Source organism: Camelus dromedarius, chromosome 17 (genome assembly GCF_036321535.1).
Source record: "Camelus dromedarius isolate mCamDro1 chromosome 17, mCamDro1.pat, whole genome shotgun sequence".
NCBI lineage: Eukaryota > Metazoa > Chordata > Mammalia > Artiodactyla > Camelidae > Camelus > Camelus dromedarius.
In genome coordinates this window covers 28040104-28052285 of record NC_087452.1, presented here as the reverse complement: position 1 = coordinate 28052285, position 12182 = coordinate 28040104, and the positions used below count along the sequence as shown (strand labels likewise).

Sequence of the window (12182 nt, the reverse complement as noted above, 5' to 3'; positions counted from 1 at the left end):
TCAAACATGGAAGAAGAGGACTTAGTTTTGTTTACCTGAGCGTCAGACTCTGGAAATTAGGATGATTACCTTTTAGTACGGGATGAGAGATGCGGAAGGCTTTTGAATACAAGAATTGTTTGTATCTGCCTAGTGCCTCTCCTCTTCTTCTGAAAACTGCCCCTTCATTCCCATATCACTATGGTTACCATAGGAACCACCACAGTGGTACTGCAGAACTCCACACTGTGGCCACTGCTGATTGGTCCAGGAGTATCCACCTGACCCAAGTTGAACCAATCAAAATCCTCTTTAGTCACTTTGGCTCTGAGAGAGGAAAGGCTGTCACTGTGCAGATGGCTGCATTTCCACAGTACGGGAAAATGTAGGAAGTCAGTCTGCAGAGAAAATCCAGCAAACAACAGAGGAATCAGGGACCCTCATAGGTTTCTGGTGCCTGGTTCCAGGGGCTTCTGAGGTTCCACTGCATTTCATTAGACAGTCCCCAGACCTCTGTAATTTTAAAAACTCTCCTTGCTTCAGCTAATTCGAGTTGAATTTCTATCACTTGCAACAAGATCTCCTAGTTAACCTAAAAGACCACAGTCAAAAGTATCTTTTACCCTGTATAACTCTGAAACAAAAAGGGAATAATTGAGCTGATAACTGCATAAAATAGACAAAGGCATCTATAAATTCTGCCTACAGTGCAGAATTCGCCCAGACGGCATACAAGCCACTATGTTCCCACAGACCTCACATAAGACCAAAAAAAGAAACTGCTTTTAAATCTAAAAATGAGTTTCAACGTGCCTGGCATATTTTTGGTGTCAGCAGACTGAAGATGACCATGGCCTTTTCCTCACAGGTGTCAGCGCCTCTCTCAGGCTGGCTTCTCCACCGCCTGAAGGGAAATGACACAAGAGGACTAAGCGGAAACCAGAGGCAGTTTTTCCTTTTGAAGGGGCACCTCACATCAAAAAGGCATCTATTATAAACTCAAAATGGTTTAAAGACCTAAATATAAGACACAATACCATAAAACTCCTAGAAGAGAACACAGGCAAAACATTCTTTGACATATCATAGCAGTATTTTCTTAGATTAGTCTCCCAAGGCAAAGAAATCAAAGCAAAAAATAAACAAACAGGACCTAATCAAACTTCAAAGCTTCTTTACAGCAAAGGAAACCATCAACATAACAAAAAGACAACCTATGGAGTGGTAGAAAATATTTGCAAACAATGTGACCAACAAGGGGTCAACATCCAAAATATACAAACAGTTCATACAACTCAATATCAAAAAACAAACAACTCAATCAAAAATGGGCAGAAGATCTAAATAGACATTTCTCCAAAGAAGACATACAGATGGCCAACAGGCACATGAAAAGATGTTCAACATCACTAATTATTAGAGAAATGCAAATCGAAACCACCATGAGGTATCACCTCACACTGATCAGAATAGCTATCATCCAAAAGTCTACAAATGATAAATGCTGGAGAGGGTGTGGAGAAAAGGGAACCCTCCTACACTGCTGCTGTGAAGGTAAATTGGTGCAGCCACTATGGACAACAGCATGGAGGTTCCTTAAAAAACTAAAAATAGAGCTATCATATGATCCAGCAATCCCACTCCTGGGTACATATCCAGAAAAGATGAAAACACTAATTCAGAAAGATACATGGAACCCAGTGTTCACAGCAGCACTATTTACAATAGCCAAGACATGGAAACAACCCAAGTGCCCATCAACAAACAATTGGCTTAAGAAGATGTGGTATATATAAACAATGAAATATTATTCAGCCATAAAAAAGAATGAAATATTGCCATTTGCAGTCATATGGATGGACCTAGAGATTATTATTCTTTTATTATACTTTGTTGTACACTTAAAACTAATACAATATTGTAAACCAACTATATTTCAGTAAAAATAAAAAGAAAAAAGAAAATCCAAGGGAGCAGAGGGAATTAAAAGGGACTCTAGGTGAGGCAAAGCTTACCACAGATTTTTCCCTTGTTTCTAGCACTTTTAAACAGATCTTCATGTCTAACCTCCTTTGAAGAGGTGTCATCACCCTTGTTTTAAAGAGGCAATAGGCTCTAACGCCGTGAGGGCAGATGGTCCCGGGTTCAAATGCCGGCTCTGCTACTTACTGTGGCTGTGATTTTAGGCAAGTTAGCAGATGTGGGCTCAGTTTACTCATTTTTGAAATAGGACTAGATACCATCTACCATACAGGATTGCCACAGACTTGCCTGGAGCTGATGTTCAATAATGTAGGTAAATGTACAAACTGAGGCTGCAAGAGAAATGAAAGCTATGCTGCCTTCTTCTGCAAAACAGAAGTGGTAAGGCCACAATGAACACCGGCCAGGCCAGCTGTGTCATGAGTATTAGAGACGCTGTCACTCTAATGAGTTGTGAGTATCAGAGTATTTCAAATCTTCAAGAAACATTCAGCTTCTCTGAGGTTTGCCAACTTCCTTCCAAAGCCCGGGCCTGGGATGGGTCAGACAGCCTGGAGCAGGCACAGGACCTGTTTCTACTGGTTCTATCCTTGATATCTTGGCTTTGACCCTCAGCAGCAATCAGCATTATTTCCTGTCTGTCTAGGAACCGAACTCACTGTGGTAACAGTACCAAACTCTTCCTTGGAGCAGGAGGTTAGTATTTAAAATAGCATTAACTGTGCCAGGAATGACAGGAATATGTACCAAAAACAGTACCAAGGAATCAAGAAGACCAGGCAGGGAATAAATGCTTGGGGTGTGGGAGAGAAGGCCCAATGTCCATGCAAAAAGGAGTCAGGGGGAGGCTGGTGGGAGTGGGCCTGACAGGGGCCAGCCTATGTGACAAGTGTCCCTTTCAAAGGCCAATAAGAGCCTTTCTGGCCCCAGCAGAATGAGTAAGCCCCAACAGGCTTTGAAAGGCTTTCAAATCAACCTTTTGACAAATGTCTCACATACATAACTACTTTCTACCATCAGAACTTAATCCATAGATATATGGATCATAGAAGTCTGAAGGTGTGGCTAAAAAATGAGGACCTTTGCCTAAAAAAAAGCAACATGCTTCCTAAACCCTGCACTGAATTTCAGGCATCCAATATCTGGACCTGAATATCTGGACCACCCCCTCCCCAATTAAGAAGGATTCCTTACTCACCCGACAAGGGTGCCAGAGGCTGCAGGCATGGGTGGCCCTCATGTTACCCATGCCACATAATCAGGGCGTCATCTGAAAATACAGATGTTCTGGTGACCTTTGGTTTTTTAACCTCTGTTAAGCAGCTCTGTCACAGACCTCCTACTCTAACATTTTGCTATGATAAAATAATGTGTTTACATACATATCTGCTAGATGTTAAAGTTCACAAGATCAAGACTGTGTCTTATTCAATTTTGTGTTTTTGTAATTAAATAAATGCTTATAAACTTTTTGTTTAAAAAAAACAAAAACAAAAACCTCTTCCTTAGAGTAAATGTCCCATCCTCGCCTCCACCGGCTCTAGGGAAACTGCTAATCAGGAAAAAACCCTGTCCATCCAGCTCCCTCAGAGGAGCAGGTAGCCTGTCCAGTGCTCGTGCTGGCCAAGGTATAGCTACGTGACTGGAGCCAAGACAATCAGAACTCTAGGCTGGGATGTCACATCTGGATTCCAGAAGCATAAACTTCTCTCTTTCCTCTGGAAATGTGTGGCTATGTGTAGTCATCCTCTCCTTCTAAAAAAGGTCTGCGTGCAGTAGAAGACCAAAACCCCAAGAGTGAAAAAGTGGAGAGACTATACCTGGATACAGTTGTACCTGAAGCCTACCCATCTCAGTTCCTCTCAATCACATGAACCAATCAATTCCTCTTTCCACTTGAGCTTGTTTTAGGTGAGTTTCTATCACTTGTAACCAAAAGAGTCCTGATGAATACACTAAGCCTTATTTTTCTCACCTGAAAATTAAAAGGTTAGAGCTACAATGTTCAATGTCCCTTCTAAGGCCCCAGAGTTTAGAAATTTCTTACCAAATGGCCTAGGCAAGAGTAAAGACCAGGCACTGGAGAGAGAGACAAGATCAGCATGACTCTGAAATTTGGTTGATATTTAATTGAAATCTCACTTCTGGCACCTAAAACAATGCCTCGCACACAGTAGATCTCGCTAGGTGTTTCCTAGTTAACTAACAAGCAATGGCAGGAGTTGTGCACCTGAGAGTTTCACACTTCTGAGTTTCCTCCCTGAGTCTGTCTCAGTCAGTCAGAGTCAGTCTCCCTCCCTCCCTCCCTCTCTCTCTCAGGTTACTGGAGGAGCTGGAGCAAATATTTTCACAAAGAAGGGTGGAAATTCTGAGCTCAACACTGCCCCAACCAGATGGGAACCAGCTGTGCAGTGAACACCTGACAGAGGAGCTGTCTCAGAGCAAGACACCCCCCTCCCCAGGGTCCCACCTCGCTGAGGGTCCTGCTTTCTTATTCTCCCCATTCTGTTCTGGTTTTACTCGGGATGTTCCCACCATAACTATCCCAACCCAAACCATCCTCTTGGCTTCTCTCCGTAAATATATCTGTGCCACCCGTGGTCTGGTGGGAGATGGCACAGCACCACCCCTTGCTTGGGAGGCTGGGGAAATCCCAGGGCCTCTGTCTCCTTAGACGAGCATGGGAACTGAAGCACACAGCCTACAATTGACAACATCAACTCATGGAAGGACTGAACCCCTTGGTAGGTAGAAAGGAAGTGTCATCCAAGTCTCCCCAGTCCTTCCTGGGGCTCTCTGAGGCTGAAAACTCCAGCCAAAATAAAAAGGGAAATCACAAATGCAGCTCCTAATGCCTTGAGAAGTCAGGCAGATCTGCGGCGAATGTTCCCAGGGAAGATGGGGAGGGGATTACAATACAATTGACTCAGCAAAACTTTCTTAAATTTATTTTGAAACATTTCTCTCTTTCCCAAAATGCCTCCTCCTTAAAACACCACCCTCCCCCTCTCCTCCCCTCATGCCCCGTCCAGGCTCCCTCCTTGACCCTCATGTGTCTCTCTCTTCACTTCTCATCTAGAGCCATGTGGTTCCTTCTCCTTGTACCTTTTCCAATCCATTTCTCACCATCTCTCCTCCCCACCCTCACCCCCAAACTCACGAATGTCCAGGACCTGGGTGAACTAACACAGATCCCCTCTCTTTACAAGCTAAAGAGGAATGACATTGCAAATGCTTCTAATGGTTTTCTCTGCCCTGTATATAAGCATGGGAAATTTGCTAGCATGGAGATTCTATAACATTCTTTTCCAAATACAGAAGAAAATGAAGAGTTCATGGAAAGCGTGCCTTACCCTAGAACAGCCTGCACAGCTCAGTCTAACAGGCCTGAGAGTCATATTTCATTATAGAAAATGTATCAGCTAGATAACGCCTCCGATGTCTTCCTCCCGGCATTCTGGGTCCTTCTGGTTTTTCAGTTCCAATTACCACAACGATGGTTACAAAGCGTGTCCTGGCTGGGAGTGAGGGTGTTTCCACTTGGTTGGGTTTCCTTCCACTCCCACCATGTCACGGAGGATTATGCTCTAGGGGACAGAGAGATGAATATGGCCACAGAGGAGTCTGGCAATTGACCAGGCCCTGAACCATCTCCCTCTGGTATATCTTCAGGTCAGTTTGTCTAATTTTACCAAGAAGCCCCAGGGGCCAGAATAAATCCAAGCAAAGACAAGAGATCAAGATCAGCCCAACAACTGACCAAACCACCTAACAGACTCTTCACTTCGACACATTTAACTATTTAGGAAAATCTTACAAGCTGGCAAAGAACTTGAGGGCTGATAGGAAACTGAAGTCAACAAAGCATTAGACTCTGTCATCTATTTGGTTGCAACTAGTCAGGAACAGTCTGTTTGTTTGTTCCCCTGCAGTGAATTACTAATGTTAAATGTCATCCCTGCAAGGCTGTGGCTGACATAGGGTCCCTTAAACCAAATGTACATCTACCAGGTTCCTTTTCAGCAGCAAGTTCTATGAACCAGACTTGTGCTGAAAATTCACAATACATTTTTCAAGGGGAAACAGTTGAAGAGGTCTCATGGCCATAGGTGAGGTAAGCAATTGTCCCAGCTTGCCTGGGTCTGAAGTTTCCCAAGACACAGGAGTTTCAGTGCTAAAACTGGGACAGTCCCAGCCAAACTCGGGGCAAAGTCTAGATGTACCCCAACTCTTGGCTAGTGGCCACTATTGACTCAAAAGGAAGGGTGAGGTACACTGAAGGGAGGGTAGAGAGGGAGAGAAAATAAACAGCCTTGAAAAGGCCAATTTGCTCATAGAAGGTCCAATTTCTCCATAGTTCAAAACTGACTACAAATGTCAACTGTTCTAAAATGTGTACAAACTATTCTGTCAACAAAGGAGTTTATGGTCAATGATTTTGAGAAATGCTCCAGACAAACTCCATCAGTTCCCCTTAACATAGTCTCCATGCACATCAACATATCAAAGGCTCTGAGAAGTCCTGCAGTGGTGAACACATTTAATTTGGTACTCCCAAGGTGTCCCAAGTTTATCTGACCACACAAGCCTTTCTTCCACTTAATGGTCAGGATCATCCAACTGAACATACTTTGAGAAATGGGGATCTTATCCACAAAACCATAAACAACCTGGGAGGTACATGACTTACATTCAGTAAGACATCCATATCTACTTAAGAGGTCAATACATTTCTCCTTGTACTCAGTGAAAAGTATATTGAAAACTTAGCTAAAAGAGAGCCATGATCTATGTTTTTAAAAAGACAATTGGGGAAAATGACTGAGATGTACATAAGATATAAAAGACAAACAAAACCAGGAAAAACAGTGCTGAAAAGACTAAAGACTTAAACTTGAAACATAATCTGAAGTGAATTTTGTGTCTGATGGATGTGAGAGATTTATTTATTCATTCATTCATTCATTTAAATTAATTAAGCATGTATATGCCTGGTGCTGTGCTAGGTCCAGAGATACAGCAGTGAACATGAGAAAGTGATAAGATCTCTGATGCTTGGGGCTTCCAATCTTAAATTTCAGTAAGTGGTAACTACCAATCTTATCTTAACAATGAGGAACAAGTACAGGGGTCCAAAAGACGTGTCTCTGGGTCAGACTCAGGGGGGCGGTCATGATGCCTTCCCACAGGAGGTAATGTCAAGGCTTAGACCCAATGGATGAAATGGGTGGGCCTGTGCAGTGTGTGTAAGACTGTGGTGCTGGACAGGAGGGGAGAATGTTCTGACCAGAAGAAACAACACATGCAAAGGTCTGCTGATAAACAGAGTTCAGAACATTCTCTACACACGCAAGGGTCTTGTTCCTGAGGTCAGAGCTAGAATTCCCTTTAAAACATGAAGGGCCTCCACACACTTTGACGACTTATTATTATTATTATTAATTATTATTATTATTATTATTACTATTATTATTATTATCATTATCATCATCATTATCACCTAAAGGATGAGAACTTTGCATTAAGAGGAAGTTGAATCTGACCCTTTCTACACCTCTAATGGTCTATGGCTTTAAAATTGGTAGAATTTTATGATTTCCTTTAGAGGCTGTTAAAAGCTTACAGACTTCTCCACAAATGATAAATGCTGGGGAGGGTGTGGAGAAAAGGGAACCCTCCTACACTGCTGGTGAGAATGTGGTTTGTTGCAACCATTATGGAAAACAGTATGGAGATTCCTTAGAAAACTGAAAATAGACTTACCCTATAATCTAGCAATTCCACTCTTGAGCATGTATCTGGAGGGAACTCTAATTTGAAAAGATACATGCACCCCCAAAGTTCATAGCAGCACTATTTACAATAGCCAAGACATGGAAGCAACCTAAATGTCCATCAACAGATGACCGGGTAAAGAAGTTGAAGCGTGTGTGTGTGTGTGTGTGTGTGTGTGTGTGTGTGTGTGTACATATATATAAACAGAATACTACTCAGCCATAAAAAAAGAATAATACTATTTGCAGCAACATGGGTGGACCTGGAGATTGTCATTCTAAGTGAAGCCAGAAAGAGAAAGAAAAATACCATATGATATCACTTATATGTGGAATCTAAAAAAAGGACACAAATGAACTTATTTACAAAACAGAGACAGACTCACAAATAGAGAAAACAAACTTATGGTTACCAGAGGTGAGAGGGGATGGGGAAGGATAAACTGGGAGTTTGGAATTTACAGATACTAACTACTATATATAAAATAGATAAACAACGAGGTCCTACTGTGTAGCACAGGGAACTACATTCAATACCTTGTAATAGTCTATAATGAGAAATAATATGAAAAGGAATATATATATATACATAATATATGTAACACTAAGCTGTACATCAGAAATTAACACAACATTGTAAATTGACTATACTTCAATAAAAAATAAAATAAAAATTTTAAAAGCTTATAGACTTCTCCTTTTATAAAGCAAAGTTCCCTCCCTCCCCTCCTCAAGTCATAAATCTACGTATCAACAGACCGTACGTTTCTGATTTCTCTTTCCTTCACTGTGCACTAGTTCCCTCCATGTTCCCAAGAAAAGAGCCACAATGCCCACTTCATCAACCTTGACACCTCTTGGCTTCTTCACAAGATGCTTCCAGTAACCCAAGACTTACAGGGCATGCAAACATCAGCAGGTGCTTGTTGAGCCACTTAGATTTTTTTAAGTAAACCACACGGGCTGATACAGATATGACTTCCCCAAGCGGTGAAGCATACAAGCTTCCTCAGTGGAGACAACAATTAGGGAGGCCAACTCCAGCAGTGTCCTCTCTGGAGCATCCAGACAGGACACATAGCAGCTGAGACTGTGCAGGGACAACACTTACCCCTCTGAAATTCCAGGCTTTAGGAGATGGAAACATGGGAAAGTTGTTTTGCCGCTGCCGTTTAGGCCTGGAAGGGGACAAAAGAAAAGACGATGCGTTCGTCATTCACTGGTTAGCTATTCAGAGGAAATCACCAATTTCTGTTGTAGCTTTATCAAAATGAGAGCTGCCTGGAGGAGTGGCCCAGGCAGTGAGGCTGCTGGAGTTTCCTATAGCTCTGCAATCTTCCATGGCCAAACTCACCCCAAACTCCTTCCCCTAGTTCCCCAGGAGGAAAGCTCCAGGGTCCCTTCAAGTAGCCAATCTTTCACCCTTAAAAAAAAAGAAAGAAAATCTAAAATTCAACCTGGACGCAATCAAAAAGCCAGACCAAACTCCCAATCTTGAGCTTTATTTCTCACACACAAACAGCCCCCAAAGGGACGCCATCAGGTGATGTTTGTCGCTACAGCTCCGCTGGGGACTCTCCCTTGCTGCTCACACGCTGGGGAGGCCCCGTACCTCCTCGCAGGCCACACTCAGCTCCAGGCTTCTAAAGGGATGATCGACAGGACATGCAGCCACTGCCTAACAAGTCGGAACTGGCTTCCTCACCTATTAATCTCTCCATACGAATCAATCTCCTTAGACGTTCAGGAGCACGAGCAGCAGGTAAACAGTACAGAAAAGTAAAGACGCAGCAAGGGGGCTGGGCAGCTCCAGGCACACCAGGAATGCCTTCTTTCTGTCTTGTAAAGTGTATCCAGTTTTGTAGCTGCCAACACACCCACAGGGACACCTTTTACAACGTTTTTACGGAGTGATAAATTATTCCTCTCCAAAGTGTTAAGTCTTTCAAGATGAACATTCAAATGTCATGTTTGCTTGAAGTACTACCTCACTGAAAAGCATCCCTGAAAAAGGTCCACCTTGGATTTGCTCTGGAGTTTTAGTCACTGATGTGCCAGACAGTGGGGATGCTGGTTTTGCACATGATACTCACACCTTTGCTTTGACCTCCCTGCCCCAGTCAGCAGGAAGGAAAGGCAGGATGCTCATAGTGAGCACTGCACAGGCTTTGCAGGGCATCACACCTGATAAAAATCTGCATTGGCTCTACCAGGCAGAAGAGATAAATAGACAAAATACAATTATAAGAACAGCAGCTGACAGATACTGAGTACTTAAAACGCTGTATGCTAATATTTCATGCAGTTAACCTTACTGACACACTCTGTGAGCCGAGGTTCATTGTTGCACCCATTTAATAGATAAGAAAACGGAGGCATAAGGATATTAAGTGACTTGACTAACATCACACAGGTGAAATCAGGATTCTGGTCTCAGGTGTCTGATCTCAAATTCCTCGGTGTTTTATTACCTATGTGACCCTGAGCATGAGGCTCAAGCTCTTACACTTTCCTATTCTGATGTGCAAAACAGAAGAAATAATACCCAGCACATAGAGTCAAGACAAGACAAGGGCTTTAACTCCAGGGCTGTCACTGCTAAGTGCTCAGCCGATGTCAGCATGGCGCCCACCCCCGGCCCCCAAATCCTGACTCCAAGAACAGCCTTCAACCAGCGGCACAGGACTGACAAGGAAGAGCTGGGACAACTCACCAAAACAGATGGGAACTCCTGCCGGATGTATCTTTATATCCAACCCCCTTCTTCTGCCTCACCCTCCTCCTCACCCACACATACAACAATAAAAACCCAGGCTAATAACATCACAAGACAAACAGAGAATATGTGGGTGGTTATTTAGGTTTAATACCCTTCTCTTATTAAGTAACATGTTGGTCTAAGCTCTTCTGAAGACATTTCTCCCTGAAAAAAAGCCCCTAGAATTCAACAATACTTCTCCCTGAATAGCGCTCCCTCCCCTCCCAGGTTATAATTGGGCTTTGCTCTCCTAATTATGTGATGAGCTTCATTGCTTTCGAAGCAATAACATATACCAGAACATTCTGAGTCAATGTGCCCCTGTTTTATATGTCACAGTGCACAGAAAATGACAATCACAATAATTAACAGTGATTAAGTTACATGATGTGCCAGGGACTTGTCTAAGCACTTTGCCTACAAGATCTAAGTCTCACAATAACAACAACATGGGTTAGTATGTTATGCTTACTACAATGTTAACACATGACATACAGGTAGTACTATAATGGTGTTATATATTAAAATATTTTATATGCAACATTATAGTGGCATTATATACACTTAAATAATACATGCTAACTTTGTATCATAATATATTTTCATATAATATTACAGTATAATGGGGATATTATCATTACCCCATTTTATAGCAGGGATAAACTGAGGTTCAGAAAGGTTAAACCACATTCCAGAAATCATACAGCTGATAGGTAGTCAAGATGGGATTCATACTCAGATGTATCTGACTCCAGATTCAGAGGATATAGGCCCTCTCAAATAGAAAGAAGCCCCATCAAATAGGGCTTCCGTGCTTTGGGAAAGAATGCAGCCTTGGGATTCCTTGTGGGAGTGCATCAGATTAGCAGGGCCTCACACTAAGAGGCCTCATAGGCAAAGAAAAAGCGTCAGAGCAAGTCTGTCAATCCGGGGCATTCCTAAGCAACTTGGACGCACCCCTCTCAGCTGGGGAAAGTGCCAGAAAACCTACAGAGAAGACAAGAAGACGGCTGTCCCTAACTGTTGCTTCCCCACCCCTGCATTCCACCACCAGCCAGGCTTCTAGATCATTCGCATAGGCTGGAGTCCCTTTTAACAATCTAATCTGGCATCATAAGTCCACTGATGGTTTCATCCTCCATCCCAGCCAAGCACTACCACCCACATGGCGTTAAAGGTCCACGTCAGGGAGTACAATGCACTCTCCTGAGAAGGTTCCTCAATGGAGCCCCTGAGGGAACTGGCAGCATGAAGGCCTTCATCTCAGAAGCCTGTCACGGCCAGGTCCTCGCCACGGGAGGGGCAATCAGTCTTGGGTATATTTCCTTTGTTTCAGAAGCAATTTCTTTGCACTGTCAGCAGAAGTCCAAGGGGGGAAATGGCACTTGGTTCTATACATTTCCCAGACACGAGGGAACGCAGTTGGACTTCTTAACAGGGCTGGGAGGAGTCATCCATAGTGTGTCCAGTCCTCAGGCCCCCGAGTGACCCAGGTCAGTGCACGACGTGCACACACGCGGTTAGGAAGCACAGCCCACCTGCAGGTGCCAGGAGGGCGATGCTGACCAGTAACATCCTCCACGCCCACCTCCACAGAGGGAGCGGTGGGAGCCAGGCCTGGGCGAGCAGCAGGAAAGAAACTGCTGAGACAGGAGGCAGGCTCCTTGCCTGAAAGGAGATTACAACCT

General features: G+C 43.4%; 1 protein-coding gene across 2 annotated transcripts in view; it reads right to left on the bottom strand.

The window, feature by feature from the left end:
* Nucleotides 1–12182, bottom strand: part of ARHGEF3 (Rho guanine nucleotide exchange factor 3) — a 281549-nt gene that overhangs the window by 177367 nt on the left and 92000 nt on the right. For both annotated transcript variants that reach the window (XM_031470578.2, XM_031470579.2), the window contains exon 3: nt 8848–8914. In XM_031470578.2, coding sequence (XP_031326438.1) covers nt 8848–8914 — 67 coding nt within the window. The remainder of the gene's footprint in view (nt 1–8847; nt 8915–12182) is intronic.